At 35.6% G+C, this 21,258-nt stretch overlaps 1 protein-coding gene across 1 annotated transcript in view; it reads left to right on the plus strand.

Moving 5' to 3' along the window:
• The window catches only part of LOC148842290 (uncharacterized), a 59,619-nt gene extending 44,611 nt beyond the window's left edge, over nt 1-15,008 (plus strand). Inside the window, exons 14-18 of the mRNA XM_088957823.1 lie at nt 7,331-7,357; nt 11,922-11,991; nt 12,105-12,211; nt 12,638-13,068; nt 14,004-15,008. Coding sequence (XP_088813949.1) covers nt 7,331-7,357; nt 11,922-11,991; nt 12,105-12,211; nt 12,638-13,068; nt 14,004-14,639 — 1,271 coding nt within the window. The 3' untranslated portion in view covers nt 14,640-15,008. The remainder of the gene's footprint in view (nt 1-7,330; nt 7,358-11,921; nt 11,992-12,104; nt 12,212-12,637; nt 13,069-14,003) is intronic.
• Nucleotides 15,009-21,258: the final 6,250 nt, after the last annotated feature.

Raw genomic sequence — 21,258 nt, forward strand, 5'->3', positions numbered from 1 at the left:
ACGGAGCCGAGCTGTTCTATGGGCTATACTGATCATTACAATTAATTTGCCCTAAAACCAGTGATTCACAATCGTTCATTATATATTTGGTATTCTGGACGTTTATAGATGGAGTGTTTATTGTTTTAAATGTTTATTTAAAAATTTTTATTTTAAATGCTTTTTGTTTGTGTTGTCGGATCGGATATTACTTTAAATGTTTCTTATTTTTCATGTTAGATTAACACTCCATAAATAATGCCATGTAAATATGAGAGGGAAACAAGAATTTGAGGTTTTTTTTTAAGCTTTGAAATCAAGTTTTCAATAAATACTAGAGGTGGCAATAAAGTCGAACTTTTCAAGAGCTGTTCCAACTTGAACCCAATTCACTGGCTTGATTATTAAATGAGTCAAATTCAAACTTGAGTTCAAATACATTAGAACTTGAGCCCAATTCGATATGCATTTGAACCCGTTCCCCCTCGTAAGGAGGGAAGCCAAGTGGCCAACTGATTTAATGAATCATCAGCCCCAAAAAGAATATCCTTCTCAAATGTAAGAAAATAGAATTATGAAAACTGTTTGGCCATCTATCTGAGATGAGCCGATGACCCTGTGGTTGATTTAGTCATTTGACAGTCTCTCTGGTTGATGGAACTGTAGGCTCTTTGTGGTAAGGTTAGTGCAGCTTTTCTCTTATTCATAAAGGAATAATAAAGCATCCAAAAAAAGTGTAATGTGTATTACACCTTGTTCTATCACCTAACGCAAAAAGGAATTCAACTTGAGTCAGTGCCCAACAAACTTTACTTATGTGCTTTATTTTATGGAGAGATATTCCCAATACAAGATTGTAAGAATCTGTTTGAACCGGGTGAATACAAATTTGCTAAACTTAATCCATATCCCATCCGGTTATTGAATGGATACAATTTCTCAAATTCAAATTTGATACAATTATGTAACAGCTTTACTTGACAGCCCCATAAAAGGCATGGCTAATGGTTGTAAACTTGTAATTAATTGGAGATGGACCAGCAGTTGTTATGAGTGTTTATAGTTCCGTTAGCCGAATTATGTATTATTTTCTGAAATCAAATCAATACCATTGGTTTTTCAAAAATCATGAATTGAAACTAATCGGTTATCTAGTTGATCGGTTTAATTTTTATATTTTTAATATTTTTAATATATATATTATTTATATGTCACATAGATTGGTTCGATTAATCGCCAAATTTTCTTTTAGGTTAATCAAAAACTGAATTGATACCATTAATTTGTACAAAATACTAAATCAAAATCAAACCAACATTTTTAAAACTGAACTGAACAGGGAACTATTCTGGGGATCGGTTCACAGGTCAAACGGTCTAACCATCCAGTTCGAACAGATGGCCTGTTGTAACTTAAAAAATAAAATAAATAAATAACAGCCAATAACCGTTATCTAGGATGAAACTGAACCAATTACCTGACCAGTCCAACCCCATCCAGTCTGGTCCGATTTTTGAAAACCATGAATCAAACTAATAATTTAATTAATTACATCGTTTGATTTGGTTTTCTTAATTCGGTTTGATTTTACGATTTTGTTGAACCTAGGGGTAGACACAAGTCAAGCCGAACCAAATAATTGAGTATTCAAGCTTGATTTGGTAAAAAAATGCAAAGCTGGAGCACGATTTGAATTAAAAACGGAAACTGGAATTCGACTTGAATATAAAATTTTTGTGTTGAAGTTCGATTTGGCTAAGCTCGATAATGAACTGAGCTTATTCGAGCTCGAATTCGAACTTTCTGAAAACACTGTTATTTCTGAAGCACGTGAGATCAAATACAATTATTTAGCTTGCACTTGTAGAAAGAGCTAAACGCCTGAACCATATATGACACAAGATTTTGTTCGGGAAAAAAAAGTGGAATAAACAAGTGTCAGCTGAATATAATTCCTCTGTTAATATACTGTCTCTTAAAAAGAACATTTGCTAATTCCTCTGTTAATGAAAAGTATCACTATAAAAAACTAAACAAGGATCCTCTGTTATTGAAAAATGAACATTAACTAATTCGAAATATCAGGAAAAAAAGGAATGGAACTAATTTACTAAACATTTAAACCCAAAATGGTATTTCAAGTTTATGTCCCAATTATAAAAAACTAAAAAGACCCCAAGCCCATAACAGAACGAGAAGAAGACGAAGAAAAAAAAGTAAACCTAAATCTGTCCCTCTTCAGCGATTTGAACAAGTTCTCTGTGACTGTGACTGTGAGAGGCTGCACCCTGCGACCTACAATTGCGATCTGCGAGAGACTGCGACTCTACAAGTGAGAGTGAGAAATTGAGAGCTGCAATGAGAGGCTGGGACTGAGAGATTGAGAGGAGAGGAGAGATGACAGATTGATAGAGTCACAGAGGAGAGCTAGATTGTGAGAGTGAGAGAGCTGTGGTGGTGAGAGGCTGAGACTTTGAGAGCTTGAGAGGAGAGGAGAGGAGACTGAGGTCTGAGATCAAGTGGGTCTAGGTAGGTCGAATAAGGTAAAGGGTTTTTTCATTTCTGAAATTGCCACTATGTATAAGGGACCACAATTATAAAATAATATCACTAATAAAATTTATGAAAAAGGTATATATATATATATATATATATATTTATACAGGATAATATAGATTGATGTATACGTAACTGTATATATAAGCCCGTTAGGCCAGCGAACATAACGAGCCGAATTTCAGAATAATCAAATTCGACTTGATTATTAAATAAATATAATAAAAAGCTCGAAGCTCGATTTGAGTCGAGCTGAAGTTTTCACGAGCCTTAGCAAGTGCCACATCAAAAGTGTCTCTTAAAATCTTAATATAGATAAGGGAAGGAATCAAGATTCATATGGGATGTCCCGTGTCCGTAACTCACCACCTGCGCATGTTCCCAGGCTTAGTTCTGCGATCAGTGATAATGCCATTTTTTTAGAATTGAGGGCAAAAAAAACAAAATAAAATTACGGAATGATTGGAACATTCTTACCAAAGGACACGCTTCATAAACACTACTTAATTTTATTTTAAAGGTCAAAAGCACTTTCACCAAGGACGGCATGCTTCCTTATCTGATGGATGGTTCATGGATGTACTGTGTCTATGTCCGGATTCCATTGACCCATTTATGATGGATGGATGGATGGACTGTATTTGTGTCTGGATTCCATTGACCCAGTTTCTGTGAGTGATATGGGTATATTTCAAAGTATATGAAGCATTATTGCTTTATGTATGGAATTATTTAGGTAAGTGGTCATCCTCTGTCCTCTTTCAGTGCGTTTGGTTGTACCTCTGAAAATGAAAATGAAAGGTTTGCTTTGACTAATACTTGAAAACTTTAGTGGTGTCCTTACTACTCAATGGGAAGAGATAATCTTAACTAGGAAAAGGGAAAACTTTACCTGTTGTATAGCTTTTTCTTTATGATACGCAACCGTGCGTGTGGGAAAGATAATATTTACCATCAATGTTGGTTTAGTCATGATTTTTGAAATTTACTTATTTTACTATTTTACTCTTATAATATATTATTTAGAAATTTATTTATTTTACTATTTTACTCTTATAATATATTATTATAAGATAATATTTACCATCAATGTTGGTTTAGTCTGAATCTATAAGTTTGTTTCTAGATCAATCCTTTATCATTTGAAATTTACTTATTTTACTATTTTACTCTTATAATATATTATTTAGAAATATTGAGTTCAATTTGTATTATCTCATAAAAAATAATTTTCAATCTCAAAATAAAATTGAAACAATATAAATAAAAATAATTAATTCATAATTAATAATTAGTAGATGAAATGATTAAAATTAAAAAATAATTAATGCCTATAAAAATATTAAAATAATTAATAATTTACACAAATAAAATTTAAAAAAATAAATTAATAAAATAATTAAAAATTACTAGTTAATAAAAATAAATAATAAATAATACAAGTAAAAATAATAAAAAATTTAATATTTAATAAAATATCGGCGGTGGTGGTGAAAGAAGACAGGGAGAGAGAGAGAGAGAGAGAGAGAGAGACCACTGTTACAAGTTGCAACAGCGATGGCGGGAAGACAGGGCGGGGAGAGAGAGAGAGAGAGAGTTGTATGAAGACGAGAGAGATGTCGAATGGGGAGGGGTATTTTTGACTTTAGGCCACGTTTGAAACGCGTTTGAGAATGTTAAGTGACGGGCCTGAGTCTAAAAATTTCAGATATGAAAAAACTTTTCAAACCCTATTTCATATGCAACACCAAACAAAGGTGGCGTATGAAAAGCAACATTTTCAGATTCAGAAGTATGAAAAGTGCAATCAAACTCCACCTAAGTCTGATTTTAAATTCTAAAATTGTTTGACCGGGGTTTGGATCAGACTCGGACCGTTTGACCCAAGAATCGATGGATAAAATGGTTTTGTTTGTTACTCTTTCCGCATCGGTTTTTTTAAACCATAGTTTTAGTTTAAAAGACAATAATTGACTTGAGTTAGACAAGTTGATAATGTGTTTTTTAAGGGAAAATCTATGATACGAAAAAGATATGATATGGAAAGAGTTTTGACCAATCAAAATTCACCCGTGAATTTTGATAAATAACACCTGGTTCACTATCACGTTTATGATTCTAATTTATTGGTTAATTATTTTTTCAGGTATATATCTTTTCCATAACATAATTGAACCTTTTTTTTAAACAGCCAAAGTTTTTCCATCTTAACCAGTTCTCAGGTAAAAAGTAAGAACTAATTGAAATTGCAAATTTAATGGACCTTTGAAGATTATTTTCAATTCTTGGCCTTTTTGGAGATTATAGGTTATCCTTCCCCCTACCTATAAATCCACAATCTTGATAACAGCGAGATTTGATCCAAAGTCTCCATTAAAATTTTCTTATATTCAAGTGAAGGAAAATGAGGCATTGCTAAGTTCCTTAGAGAAGACCATGAACAGCATCCTGTTCTTAAAGTGTGGATATATATATATATATTTGTAGTGTATATTATTTGTTTATTTATTTGGATTGGGCTGAAATGGTGAGGTTGTGTATTATTTTGTATTTGGGTTTTGGGGCACGGCAAAGTATGTTCTCCCCTTACCCCTGTTTGAATCTTTCTCCCTCCTCATAATGGCTAATCAGAAGTTCTGTTAAAATTACTGAACATATGTGAGGAAAATACATTTTCTTTTATGAAGTAATAGCTATTAGGCTTGTTTCATTCATAACCGTAAAAACATTTACAATCAATGATTAAAATATTGATATGATACACCCGTATTATTGGTATACTTACATATGAATGGATATATTGATACGCATATATTTTAAATATTTTAAAACTTGGGAATGATAAATACCATTCTTATAATTCTTAAAAAATTAAAAAAAGGTATACCATGGTTTTCAAAACCAGATTGGACTGAATGGTCGGATTGGAAAAACTAAGAACTAGTATATCATGGTTTTTAAAACCAGATCGGACCGAACGGTCAGATTGGAAAAGCCAGGTACCGGTCAGGTGACCGGTTCCATTTTTCTCCAAAACCGAAAATTTGCAAAAAAAAAAAAATGTTGATTTAGTCAACAAATCACTGACCCGGGCAGTTGAACCATTCAAACCGTTTAATGGTTTTGACCTTTATTTATTTATTTCTTTTTTCTTGTAAGAGCGGAACCGAACCCCTAACCAGTTCGTTCTCCGGGGGTTTTAAAAACCTTACTGTAAACTGTTCAACTACAAGCCCAAGCATACACGACTGACATCCTCAAGTAGCCAAGAAGTAGATGTTTACAACACTCCAATATGGCTAAGAGTTTCCATGGAAGAGAAATACCTTCGATCTAACAAACATTTGAGAATAGCCTCGGCATCATGTTCAACCTATCGACATTAGATCATGGTCCATCAACATTTTACTATTTTTGGGCTTGTGCTTTAGGCTAGTCCATTCAAAATTTGGTAAAAGCTAAGGCCGAGACGACTCATGAAGAAGTATAGTTGACATTGTCATTTGAGCATCCAATTTGATTCTTTCTCTAAGCCATTGTTTCCACCTCAGCAATTATGCATAAACAAGTCATGTAATTTTTAGTGTAGGCATTCTCTTTCTTAATTACTATTTTAATGGTCAAAACTCCGCATCTTTATTGTTGGCACAGAGTGACCACAACTCACATTCTTACACTTGTCAACCCAAGATTTTACTATTACACCAAGTAATGCCCTTACAAATGTAAGTGTTAGAAAAAAGTTAGAGCCTGTCTGTTTGCTCTAATGTCTAAGTCTGAAAGTACAATAAGATGAACTTTTTTTTTTATTTGAATTTTGAATGTAGAGAATGTTGTTATGAATTATGAATTTTGAAATTTATCAAATATCTATTTTAACATCATATATTAGAATTTTTATTTGTGTTTTGAGGTATCATTGGAAAACAAAAAGGTTGTAAGATTCCTCTTTAAGAAATAAAAGATAATAGGAAACGAACCATCACCCGACCAAGATTCTAGGTCCGGCTTAGTCAAGACCTACTAGACGGTAAAAAACCATTGACTTGGTCAAGAACCATTCAACCTAGGTGGTTCGATCGTTGATTCATTCGACCTGGTGATCGGGTCACAAGTTGCATACTCAATGCATACAAACTTTCGGAGACCATAAACTTTGCACTTTGATGTTTCCGATTATGGTGTTTTTTTGGCCTCAAATTGCATTTTTAATATTTGTTTATAAATAAAAATTAAAAAATATAAAGTAAATATAAAATAATATATGTAACATATTTATATATTATTTATTACTGATATATATATATATATATATATATGCAATAATATGATATGGTCTGAACCGTTCGATTCAACCGGTCAAACTGATAACCTACGACCGGTGGAAAAAACGGTTCGACATCCGAATCGGTTTTCAAAACATTGCTTGGAGCATCGACGGCTAAAGTAAACGAGCTTATTTGAGTAAGTTTTGTAGTATTTCTCCTTCACGGGATCCAAAATAAATCGGATCGTACCACGATTGATTTGGCTTTAAGTTGTAACCCGCATCCGATTGATCTACATCCGGGAGCCGGATCTATCCGAATAATGATGTTGCCGATCCAACCGTAGCCATATATATCGACACACACTCTTCTTTCCCAACCTCTTCCTCTTTCTCTCTCTCTCTCCATCTCCACTAGCGTTGCGTTCCTTAACTCCACGGCGGGGATCCGAGGAGTTGGGAAACCCTAACCCTAAAAAGGCAGAAACGTTATTGCTCTTGCGTTTCATCGTCTTCTTTCATAACCAGTGATCATCGGCTATCTTCATCATTCAGGTGCTTTTTTTTTTTTTTTCTAATCAATTTGTGCTTGTTCTCTGTTTCATCTGCACTCGATCTTTGTTTGAATCAGTGCCTGTATATAATCTCGTGGTTTAAAGGCGTTCTGTATTGATCTTTCTGTTGTTTTCAGTGGTACAACTTAACTAATTCTAATCATTACGATAGATAATATTTTTATCATTACGGTGGAGATATATCTTGGTTGAGATCGATCTATGTGCATGCTTGTTGGTTCGAGATTATTCGTTTCATGGCTGGAATGTGGAGGTGGCCCGTTGGTTTTGAGTGGGAAGATTTTTATATTTGCATTCATACGTTGGCATTCTTTTAGTTTGATTTAGGGTTTAGTCGTTATACTGGATTGATTTGAAGGATTAAATGTACAGCTTTGGGTCTGGATAATTTAAGATTTTATGATCGGATTTGATTCCGTAACATTTTTGAATTTCGTATCCCGTAACATTTTTGAATTTCGTAAAATGTATCCTGGTTTTTATTGGAAATTCAGCCAAAGTGAAGCTGTGGTTAGTTCTGGTAGAAGTCGATCCGTCCAAGAAAGATTTTCAGCACTTTTTGATGATGTTATTAATTCTCCCGAAAGTTTTTTTTTTTTTTTCTTTCTTTCTTTCTTCTTTCTTGAACGTTTCTCATGTAATAACGTAGTATAGTTTTTTCTCGATTAGAATAGCTGCGTGATCATTTAAATATGAATATATTTTTCTTTCATCCTTGTTTATGGATGCGCTATTCGATCATTAAAACTGTTTGATGGTATGCCTATTGAGATGCGGGAGATGGTAGTAGGGGGGTTTGAAGATTGATTTTGCCACGCAGGCATGTATTTTCTGTAAAATTTCCTCCTTGCTAATTGAGGCGGTGTTCGGTTCTGTTTTCATCTCGTGGATGGACCGTTTTGGTCCGGTCCATGGGATGAGCTCCCTATTCGGTTGGCTGTGGACGGGACCAGTCCATGCTATATTGTGGACCAGCCCCATCCAAACCCCAATTTAGTGGCAACGGACAATTCTCGTGATTAGGGTCCATCCACAGTTTACTTTGATCCTCTGCTCACACTCTCCCTGAAACCCTATTGCTTTTGCTTCACATTTTACCGTTGGAGGTCTCCACCGCCTGTTGAAGCTCTCCTTCACCGCATCTCTCCACCACCAAATCTCTCTTCCGCCGTAGCTCTCCTCCACTGGTCCACTTGCCAAGGCTCAATCTTGTTTAAATATTATTTTTAATATTTTTATCAATAAACTATTAATTAGTTTACTTAGTTTTTTAATTTTTGATGTTTTTATTAATAAATTAATATTTTCAAATATTTAAAATATATATTTTTTAATTATTTTATTATTGTTTTTTGAAAATTAATATTAATTTATTAATGCCTTTTTTAATATATTTATCATATAAAATGCAAAAATTAGATGTTTATGATTAACTGTGTAGATCCTTCATAAATTGTATATAAGATACATGGAATCAAAAAGTGTGGTGTGGACTGGTCCACACCATATCTACAGAATGCCACTGTGGGTGTGGACTGATCCAGTCTATGTCCACAATTCAGAACAGATGTGGATTGTGGTGTGATGTGGATTGGTCCCTACCACAGGGTGTGGTGTGGACCAGTCCACACCCACCAATTTCCCATCCACACTACAGAACACCCCTTTCCAGTCCACACCCACCAATTTCCCATCCACATTACAGAACACCCCTTTTAACCCTTGGTGTTGGACCACAATGTTAGTGTTGTATGTTCTCTTTCTAATGAATCAAAATACTTTGATAGGTTAAACTTTGTGTTATTCACCTACCAGTTCCACAAGCTGTTTTGGAAGTTTTTTAAAAAGGCACACACATGTAAATAAGTTTGCAATACCATTGTGCTTTCATACGGATTTATCTTTGATGAGGTAGGAATCTACAAATCAAAATTTGTTTGGGAAGGGGGTTGATTTCATATTAATTGTTGAATTACAGATTCCTCCTTTCCAAGACATTCCATTGGTTCTGTCCATGTTTTCTTTTTGGGTCATACTATCTAAAATCAGCTCCTATGTATTTGATATGACTGTTTAACTTAGTTGTGGCATTGACTAGGTACTTGCCTAGGTGTCACCAAGGCAACAAAGCAACCTCAGTTGGGTGCCTCCCCTGAACAACATTGCTATATAAAATAGGTGCCTGTCTAGGTAACGAAAATCACAAGGTAGGCATCCATTTGTAATATTATTATTACAACTATATGCCATTCTGTTAAGTGGTGTTGCATCCACACCCCACCTTTGGAGGGGAATTTGGTAGTTGGCATGTGTTCATGAGTCCACTCATGTCCAACCCTCCAAAATGTGTTAGAGTTATCTACAATGTGAATCAAGAGGATTTATTACGATACCTTTGTGATGGCTGTTCAAATTAACAATTACTCACTTTAAATGCATCTATGCAACAGAATTCCGACCATTTAAGCTAAATAATTTGGGGCTCTGTTATTATTATTTTCCCAATTTACACAATACTTGTGACCCATTGTTTATTGGATCTGTTCCAATCTTTTCCAATTAACATTAAAATTAGAAAACAATGAAAAATAACAAATGTGTCTATGTGGCAAATAGGCAAAAGCTGCGACTTTTATATTGTAATTTAACTATTTAAGTTGTTATGTTTATATTGTTCTTTGAGTAATAATATAAAAAAACATAATATTTAACATATATAAGTAAAAATTATTTATAAGATAATGTCCATGTGGGAGGAAAGAAATCAATGAACTTTCCGTGAAAACGAAAAGAACAAAGAAGCCATCATTGATTTAATCTATGTTAGGGTGGTACATTGGGTCAAGTCTATGAAGCTATTTGAAGGATTTTCAGCAGGAGATATCATTAGAAATTAGAAAGAAGTAGCCTGGTCCGCTCGGTTGATTAATTCCCTTGCTCCAACTTGGACTCCTCCAACCTTGGGGTTCACTAAATTGAATTTTGATGGCAGCAGCGAGGGAAACCCAGGCCCTTCAGGTATAGGTGGAGTGTTCAGGGATGAAGAAGGTCGAATTATGGCCATGTTTTCAGGCCCTATAGGTTGGGGGTTTCTCTGAATTTTAGGAAATTGCTGGTGGAGGGCGACTCTAGATTGGCTATTAACTTTCAGTGATCCAAGAGGAGTGCCAATTCTTTCGCAGACTTTTTAGCTAAACAAGGGGTGGGAAGAGCTAGATTCTTTTGGCTGTGTTGTAATTTGATGTTTACTCATAGGGGTGGGGTAAGAGATTTTATCCCCCCCCCCTTCCTGTTGTATCTTCTACCATCTCCTTTTATTAATAAAAGTTTCTGTTATTGATCCAAAAGAAAAAGATGCATGTCTATGAATCATACATTTTTAGGTTAATTGAGGCAGATTCCCAGACAACCAGACATGTCAGATTCCAATTCCCATCCATGCAATACTGGTGTCAAACTGTCAATGCATCCTACCATATATTATGCATATTATTCATTCTTGGTTAAAGGATTTTACCATAACAACATGAAAGACCCAAGGATTTAAGGAGACAAAAAAGAAAAAAAGGATAAAAAGGTTTTTTTCTTGTAGACTTTCTCTCTCTCACTCACAAACACAAATTAAATAGAAAAGAGCTCTCCCTCTTGTTCTTTTTCCCTTTTCATTACTTGCTCTTTTAATCATTTTTATTAGTATAAAATTATGGTCTTTAACTTTGCTAATAAATTTTGTCATGGCCTCCACTGTTGCCTAGGTTACTAGCACTCCACTGAACCTAGAATCACCTAGACTTTTTAATGACTATGGTATTTAATGTTCATTATCTATTAACAAATATGTGCGAAAAAAGAAATTAAAATTAGAAGTTATCACATGCTTGATAAGTTGGTGGAACTATGTTTGATGGAGTTTTATTCCTTGTTTTATCCAGATGCACTTTCCCTGCTTGTTTTGTTTAGGCACATTTGTAACTTTTCCTAATATTCAAGTTTATAGAGAACCTAGACTGGATTTTAGAACAATATATGGAATCATCATCATCCAAGCCTTCTCCCAACTATATGGGGTTGGCTAATGATCATCAGAGTTTGGCAAAAGGTTAGTGCTGGCTGCCAACCCGACACAACCCTCCTTTATGCAGGCTTGGGACCAGCTGTGCAAGACAAACTCATCATCATCATCATCATCATCATCCAATATATGGAATGATGTATCAAATATTTTTTTCTGTACTGTTGATGTTATTGTCTGTTACAAATAATAAATGTTGAAAACTGTTCAAACATTAATGATTTCCATTATTTTACTAGAAAGTTAAAATTCTTTCTTAGAGTATCTACTTATAGAGTTGTCTTCCTTATTTTATCCAGATGCACTTTCTTGCTTGTTTTATTTAGGGACGTTCCTAATGTTCAAGTTTATAACATGTCATTGGGAACTTAGACGAGTTTTTGGAATAAAATATGAAATGATGGATTAAATCTTCTTTCTGTATTATTGTTGGTATTTCCTTGAGTTTGTTTTTATGGGTTAAATTTTGCAGTCATGGCGGGATTGGCACCTGAAGGTTCACAATTTGATGCGCGCCAGTATGATGCCAAAATGAGTGAACTGTAAGTTCTCTAATTCCTCTCCACTACAAGGGACACAAATAGTTAAATGCAAATTTATATATGCTTGTAACTTCTTAATAATGATTATTGATTGGATGAATGGATTGGAGCAGACTTACGGCAGATGGACAAGATTTCTTTACATCATATGATGAGGTCTATGAAAGTTTTGATGCCATGGGCTTGCAAGAGAATCTTCTGAGGGGCATCTATGCATATGGTAGATCCAACTTTATTTCCACTGTTTCTATATGCTGGCCGTTATATTTTTTATTGTGGAAGCATGAAGGAATTTACTTCCCTTAATTGATAACTGCAGCATGGTTCAAATTCACATTCAGGTCAGCTTGTGAGATCTAGCCCCAAATTCAACCTGATTGGTACCACCTTTTAAATAATCTCCTTAACGTGTGGCTAAGAAAAATCCTTTCTTGGAGGGCTTATAGGATATTGTAAAATATTTAGGAGGTGGCATACTTAATTGGGATGGTTGGGGCCCAGCAAACGTGCTTCTTAGGTTGAATGTCACTGGTGTGATTTTGTGCCGTGAAGTTTGGTTTACATGCTTCTCTCATTTGATGTTTTGGCCTTTTCCCTAAAGGTTGACTGGAATGCTGAAAGCCTTGTATTTTATTGTTTGTTCAAGGGTTTGAGAAGCCCTCTGCAATTCAGCAAAGGGGAATTGTGCCCTTCTGCAAAGGTCTTGATGTAATTCAGCAGGCACAGTCTGGGACAGGAAAAACAGCAACATTCTGCTCTGGAATTCTTCAGCAGCTTGATTATGGTTTAGTAGAATGCCAAGCCTTGGTTCTTGCACCTACCAGAGAACTTGCACAACAAATCGAGAAGGTTATGCGAGCACTTGGAGACTATCTTGGTGTGAAAGTTCATGCCTGTGTAGGTGGAACTAGTGTCCGTGAGGATCAACGCATTCTTTCAAATGGAGTTCATGTTGTTGTTGGTACTCCTGGTCGTGTTTTTGATATGTTGCGGAGACAGTCGCTTCGCCCTGATTACATTAAGATGTTTGTGTTGGATGAGGCAGATGAAATGCTTTCTCGAGGTTTCAAGGACCAGGTATATCCCTTGTGAATCTATCTATGTGCCTCAGCTTCTGGTGCTAATTTGTGGATGTTTGTAATGATATGTTTATGCTGTTTCTAGCTGTTGCTTGGTCATTTGGCATATGCTTGTAAATATCTTATTGTCCTTGCATACTTTCATTGAGGTCAGGAAATATTTTGGAATGTCAAAGTTAGAATTTCCTCTTCATTTTTTCCTAGAACTTTTATTGTGAAATTTGGCTCCTCAAGTGGCTATTACATTCATATGATGTAAAGGAACAGAGTTGGAGGTGAAAACAGAAATTTTTTTCCTTGACTCTTCTCTTTGGATCCATAACAGTTTAATTGGAGGTGAATGAAAACTACTTGGTTTATTGAAATAAAGAAACAAATTTGGAAATCCATAATTACACTGACTAGGCTTATGGGACTTAAAGGCGTTCTATGTTCTGTCTGTTGGCTTATATTTAGTATACTTAACTGTAATCTTTGTTTGCATTTACAATTTATATCTTTATAGCCTGCTTTAGAGTTGGTATTTACAACTTTTGGGTCCATTTCTTGTTGTAATAAAATTAAAAGCCAAACAGCTGGGACTACAAGGCCCTTTTTTGGAGTTGGGATTTTAAATAATTGTAGGCTAAGTTCGTGAATATGTGATTCCAAAAAAAATCCTTGTGCATGGATTGATTTCAGAGCCTACTCTTTATTCTATTAGAATTTGTAGGAAGAAATACGTCAGCAACCTGGCCATGGATTCGGACTCTAGCGTTTAAATCACAAATTAAATGTGTTTTATTGGCATCGATGAAAACTATTATGTGCTTTCTGTTTGGTCTATGTCAGGTTTTAATTCCATAGTGCTATATTTCTAAATGTGTGATCGTTACTAGTTGACACTTTGTAGCGTTCTGGCCATGGATTCTGACGTGCATTTTTATCTGTCAGATCTATGATATTTTCCAGCTCCTGCCATCAAAAGTTCAAGTTGGGGTTTTTTCTGCTACAATGCCACCTGAGGCCCTTGAGATCACAAGGAAGTTCATGAACAAGCCTGTAAGGATTTTGGTGAAGCGTGATGAGCTCACTCTTGAGGGTATTAAGCAATTTTATGTCAACGTTGAAAAGGAGGACTGGAAACTTGAGACACTATGTGATTTGTACGAGACTTTGGCCATCACACAGAGTGTCATTTTTGTGAACACTCGACGCAAAGTTGACTGGCTTACTGACAAGATGCGGAATCGTGACCACACAGTATCTGCCACCCATGGAGATATGGACCAGAACACCAGGGATATTATCATGCGTGAATTTAGGTCTGGTTCCTCTCGTGTGCTTATCACCACAGATCTCTTGGCTCGTGGTATTGATGTGCAACAAGTTTCTCTTGTCATAAACTACGATCTTCCTACACAGCCTGAAAACTACCTCCATCGAATTGGTCGTAGTGGACGGTTTGGAAGGAAAGGTGTTGCCATCAACTTTGTGACACGTGATGATGAGAGGATGCTATTTGACATACAGAGGTTCTATAATGTAGTCATTGAGGAGTTGCCATCAAATGTTGCTGATCTCCTCTGATGAGTTTTGTTCGTGGTTTATATGAAGGTAAGACTAAGATGCTTTTTATTTGCCAAGTACTATTTAATGTTGGCTCTTTTATAGGTTTAGTGCCTTAATTAGTGTCTTTGAACTTATCTTACTGTCGAGTAAAATGGGTCCTGCACATTTGTAATGGGGAATTTATGATTGCCCATTTTGGGTGTGAATGGGTATCTGTTGTTGCGAATTTTTTGTATATTTTTTTTATTACCGAAAAGAGGTAGTTTGGATTGGTTCATTTTTTTTCCCTTTATTTATGCTTTGGTTTTATTTTTAATATGTTGAGAGGGGATACTGTGTAGAATGAAAACATGATTTGTTAATGTTGGATACAGGAATTCTCTTCAATATTGAATCTCTGCCTTAACGTTAATATTTTTTTTCTTCGACTGGGATTCATTGAGGAATACAAGGTAGGTCAACTTTAGTTACCCGGTTTATTTTCGTTTTTTATTTTATATACTTTTGGCATCGCCACGGTGCTTGTGCTTATATGGGATTCCCCTTCCACCCGAATGAATCCCTTGAACCGAAAATGAGCATAACCGTGTCGCGTTTGGTCTTATAATGTGTTTTATCAGCAATTTTGGTGCTTATGTGGAGCGTGGACAGTCTAAATTTGAAAGAAATTTATACCGTGATTTAATGGTGTTGCTTCTAGCGTACATTTCTCTCAGTTGCGAATTTGGGAACCCGCCGGCCACCGACGATACAATGGTGTGTCAAAGTCCCAGGTGAAGAGTAATGAATTAAACGGGTCAAAATGCACGACCTGAAGTAAAAGCTTATCGGGTTAATTTTTCAGACGCCATTCAGAACGATTTGTTATCTAAATTCTAAAACGTCTGATTCTAAGAGATGGCCTTCGAAGTGACTTTTTTCCCCAAAGTTTAGTTTTTCCCTTTTTTTTTTGAATTAAGCCCGTGGGTAATACAATTCATTTACCAAAATGAAAGTACTTAGTTAGGAGGCATCCTCCGCCTCCGCCAAGATGTTCAATACAAACAGGAGGATAAAGATGCCAATGTTGTGAGTTAAAGAGAGTCAAACGTTGTCTTTGATGCAGGTTGGGGATTCTATTAGAGGCAGTGTTTTTGAACTGCTGTTGATCTGGATGGTCAGACCTCATTCTGCCTTGGAACTGTTTAGACAATCGGTTCCATTTTACTTTTAACCCGGTCTTTGTTTCTTTGGTAAAAAATTGTTGATTTGGTCAGTTACTTGCTGATTTGGGTGGCAAAACATCAATTCATTCAAACTGTTTATGGCTGATTTTTATTTTTTATTATTATTTTTTATTTTTTAGGTTGGAACAGACTGTTTGAATTGGATGGTTGAACCATTGACCTAGAAACTGGAAACTGATGACCAGAATGGTTCTGGTTCTGGGTCGGTTCTTTAAACCTTTATAGATGGACCTTTGTGAATATCAATATGCCCAAGGTTCAAAATGTTGATACGCCCGATACACCGCTAGGGGAGCCGGTTTAGGGATCCTCTACCCCCTGAACCGGTCAGACCTCCGATACACCCACTGTAGGGGCGTATCGGAGGGGAGATGGTTTAAGGATTTGCTATTAAACTTGTTTTTTTTTTTTTGTTTTTTTTCTTTTCCATTTTCATTACCATAGGGAGATGGCCAAATTGATCATGCACCATCTGTAACACAGGAGTAAGGATGGTGGATCGTCCTTTGCTGTCTTCCCCAGAAAGAACTAAAGGGGTCGCGTCACCATACTTTCAGCTTCTACTCAGTCCACCAACTATGGAACATGAAGTCCCAACAAAACTAGCTTCTCCTTTACTCAAACTACTGTCACATTTCACAACTTTTAGCTTTTTCTTCTTCCCCTTTTTTTTTTTTTTATATAACTTTTTGAAGTTGCGTTTCATACTTTAATTCGATAGTACGAAATGGATCTTTAAATAATATTATATTATATTTTCTGGAAGGAATTTCTGATGCATCCATCGTGAAGTCGTGATTGTGTTTGGTGTTCTCGCTCGTTCCTCTCCACTGTTAACTCTATTCTTCTCTACGCCATAGCAGTTGAAGAATCTATTATAGAAAGGGGGAGTTCAGATCTGCGCCCCACAACGTTATATACCACATTCTCCCGTACTTTTTAGTGAATATTTATGGGAGATGTTCCCAATGCATGGTCGATGTGCCTATGAGGCGCCCATTTATGAGGAATGTATTGTGGAACATTATGGGGTGCAAATGTAAACTCTTGAAAGGGGTATAGTCTTGTGATCCATTATGAATTTGCTAGTCACAAAATGTTTTATGATTATACCCATAAAACACTACCGTCCTTTATTGCAACCATCTCCCTATAAAAGAAAAGAGAAATATTTTTAATGTCCAACTGTAATGTTCTATGAATAGAAATGTAGGAACAACTTATGAGTAGCAGATCCGAATTCTTTGTGATCGGCTCAATTTAGCATATAAAGGATAAATGTATGATAGATGATGAATCCGTACTCCTTGGTATGAGAAATTAGATGGGCGATGAGGATTGGGTCCGGCTTCTCTTAAATTCAGTAGGCTCTAGGAGAATGAGATGGGCTTGTTTAGAAAAAACGGAGGATCATTGGATACAATATTCTCTAATCTATGTTAGTTTTGATGGGTAAATTTGGCAAAAAGCAAGCTAAATCTGATCATTTGATATTCTTTTTTCGTTTTTTTTTTTTTTTTGTAATCCAACAAATAATGGTAGATTTGTAGGTTTGAACTTTGAAGTTAGGGCCCGCTTGTTGGTAAGGGGAGGGGGTGAGTATGAGTCTTATAGAAAATTCATTTTTTTATGGGTAATTTTTTAGCAATTTACTTAAGAAATTTTGCTCATTTATTAGGGCTGAATTTAGTTATAACAAAATAATTTTCCAACAAATTTGAACATGATCTGTGTCCGTACATCTTACCATGAGAGTGGGGCCCATGGTAAGATGTGTGAACACATATCATGTTGGAACTTGTTAGAAAGTATTTCGTCGTCAGTAAATCCCAGCTCCCATTAAGTTGGAATCTGTTGTCAACAAAATACATTCCAACACTTTTATTAGTAACGTTCAAAATATCGATATGCCCGATATGTCGGTATGAGCGTATTGGACGAATGAATACTGTTTCTTTTTTTGTTTTTTTTTTTGTTTTTTTTCCTGAAATCAGTTCAAGGGGGCTAGTTTAGGGCTCCTCCATCCCCTGAACCGATTAGACCCCCGATACACCAACTATAGGGGAGTATTGGAGGGGTCTCAAAATGATACATATCGATTGATACGAGCCGATACGTGTCGATACTTTGAACCTTGCTTCCTACATAATCTAACATGCGCATCTCACCATGAAACTTAGGCTAGGTCTTACCAAGGTTCAAAATATTGCAATGTATCGGTCCGTATCAGCTGGTACATATTGTTTCGACAAGAACCCAATACGCGGAATGTGTATAAATCATTCATTCCGTTTCTTTTTGTATGTATCAGCCGATACGAGCACGTGTCGGACTATTTCGGATCTGTATCAAGCGATACGGGCCTGATACATTCCAATATGGGCCTGAAATAGTCTGATACAGTTTAGATCCATATCGTTATTCGTCAATCCATATTTAATACCAAATCTCTCATTAATGTCATTTATTTAAGTCTAATTTCTCTTTCATTAATTATTCAATTACTCCAAGGCAAATTTAAATTTAAATTTTAGCACCTAATTCAAATTCTCTCATAAATTCCTTTAATTAATGATCCACTATCATTAATTTCATTTTGTTAGTGCAAAGACTTCACATTTTAGGCTATAGCAAGATTCAAACCTTGGTCACTTGATTTTAAGTTTTAACAACCACAAGTTCGCCAATGAGCCACACATATTTGTTTGCAATGATTATACATATTTTTAATTTTAAGTAAATTTTCACTTTTCTTAATGAGTGACAAGTTTTTCTTAATAAATGCTAGAATTAATTATTAAAATTTATATACCAATAAATATTAATATTAATTATATTGGTTTTTGAAATTTGCCATTCACATTTTAGTTTTTTTTTTGTTTTTTTATATTTTAGTTTTCCATCATTTTTCAACGATTACTAATTGTGTCCCGATATATCACACTTTATATAAACCATTAAATTATGGTTTTTTACATTTAAATGGCTTATTTACAATCATAAAAAATTTGTAAATATAGTTAGTAATATATTTTTTAAGATTTATTTGAATTTTTATCATATTTATGTGTATCTTGATTTTTTGTCCGTATCCATACGTCCTAAGCATATCCCAATATGTCTCTTAAAATTGTCTTTCCGATACACCTTGCGTTTCCGATACTTTGAAGCTTGGGTCTTTCTATAAAAGTTGAACTCATCATGAATGGGATGTGGTTGGAACTTATTCTATTGGTATGAGATTGGAGAGTTCACTTCCGTTAGGTAAACGCTCATCTAGCAGCCCTTATAGCCTTGCATTGGGAATATCTCCCTACCCATGTGCTTTATTTCATGGGGAGATATTTCCAATGCAAGGTTGCAAGAGGCTGTTGGGATGGTGTGAGCATGGGCTTGCCCTAACCGAAGCTAATCTCAAGATCGGAACTCCTAATTGAAAGCACTTTGGATCAGTTACCCACAAAATATTCCTACATCTATATGCACAAAACAAATGAAAAAAGAGATATTCTAAATGCATAGGTCTGTGGGTAGGGGTGGCCTTGAGATGAGCTGTTTACAAGCTATTTGAGTTTGGCTTGACTCGTTCTAAACTAAGCTTCGAGCCAAACTCAAGCTTAATATATGGGCTCGTTTGCTAATCGAGTCGAGCTCAAGCTTAATACAATTCAGATCGTGAGGCTCACGAGCCTAGTCAAGTATATGTACGTAGAGTGTCACCTTGGCTAGGTACTTCATCAACTGAGGAAGACCTCAACTCAGCACCTCGACTATTAGGTATATGTGCAATCAGAGACAACTGAACTTGAGCCAAATTGAACTTGAACTTCCAAACTTTTGAATCAAACTCAAATCTCTAATTCGAACCGAACTAGAACATAATAATTTATGACCGAGCCAAAACTCAAATAACTCGACTCGAATCCACACCAATCTGTGGGTAGGGAGGTAAGAACAAATAGTGTGGGTAGCAGATCCAAGCTCAATTGAAAGGTAGGTGCTCGGAAGTGACTTAGTGGGGGCCCAGGACCACATCCTTTCCATCCATCCATTTCCATTTTCTATAACAGACGTCGGTTAGTTCAATTAATAAGCTTGAAAAGCGTAGGCCAGATATTATTGTGTCCAACACTGTCCATCACCATCAGTGGATTTGGTCAACATTTCAACCTGTCAGAGTATCCTTCAATCTATCGTGCCACTCCTACAACTTGTACCCAGAGACGACCTTACCTAACAGTTCGGTCCAAATTTCCTTGATTCACCCTAATTCTCCCTTAACTCTTGACTATTAACTCAACCGTTTGAATTTGAACACAACCAAACCTGACATTATACAAAGTCGAAACGAATTTGCCTTCTAACACCGGAGACCAGACCGGGTTTATCCAAAATCTGGGACCAATTTCTACGTGGTCAGTCTGTCTATTGTCAAATGTGGGACCCACCGTCATTTTCTTTTCCAGAAAAAAAGATAGGTGATTGCGTCCATGCATTAATGTTGATTCCGATCGTGTGTGTTATCCATGCGTGAAAATACTAATTGTGATGGTGATCTGTTAACGAGTCAGCTTCTTTCGTGAGATCGATGTGGGTGACGTATTCTTGCCGAAAAAAAAGTTATCAGCCGGCGGGATGAAGGTGAATGTATATGTGATACAACTACAACAAACGAAACGGAACGAACGAACCCTCGAATGAGGATTCATGGTTGCTTTTTGAAATTTTGAATCTGGTGGGTTTGGAACTAATTAATGGATTTCTATTCGGCCATTCCAAGAATCCCCAGATTTTGTTGGTTTGGGATTTTTCGATGTCATGGAATTCACAAAACAAAAGCATGGAAAAAAGTTGTAGAATTTTGTGTTGCTTTTGAATTCCTTATCGAGGTGGATTCAGAAATTCAAATTCATTCTGCATTTCTGCGCCCCCCCACCACAATAATAACGACATGAATATATATATATATATCGTCCATCATATGGTGATCTCATTGGACTGCCTGGCACAGAATCTTCCAGTCCACACAAGCCTTTTTTGTTACTTCATTCAAAAAAATGGTTTTTAAAATAAAAATATAAAATTTCCTATAGAAAAATTTTGTAGGAAATTTAAATATTTAATTATAACCCATTAAGTGAAGGCGTTGGCCATTGTTTGGCTCCAACTAATTTCCAACTAGAAGATTTCTGGATTGTTTTGTCAAGCTCACTATGATGGAATTGAATAAAGTTGGGCGAGAGATTGAAAAAAAATAATTTAAGATTTCTGGATTCTTAGGTTCATTTGATTCTCAATTGAATAATCTATTCCTATAATCTGTTTGATTAAGACAATAATGGAAATGAAAATTGAAATTTTGAAATCAGTAAGAGTGAAATTTCATTATCAAAGGAGGGAAAATGAATGGC

This window comes from Nelumbo lutea, chromosome 8 (assembly GCF_056320005.1).
Source record: "Nelumbo lutea isolate HS-2025 chromosome 8, American lotus-T2T, whole genome shotgun sequence".
Classification (NCBI taxonomy): Eukaryota; Viridiplantae; Streptophyta; class Magnoliopsida; order Proteales; family Nelumbonaceae; genus Nelumbo; species Nelumbo lutea.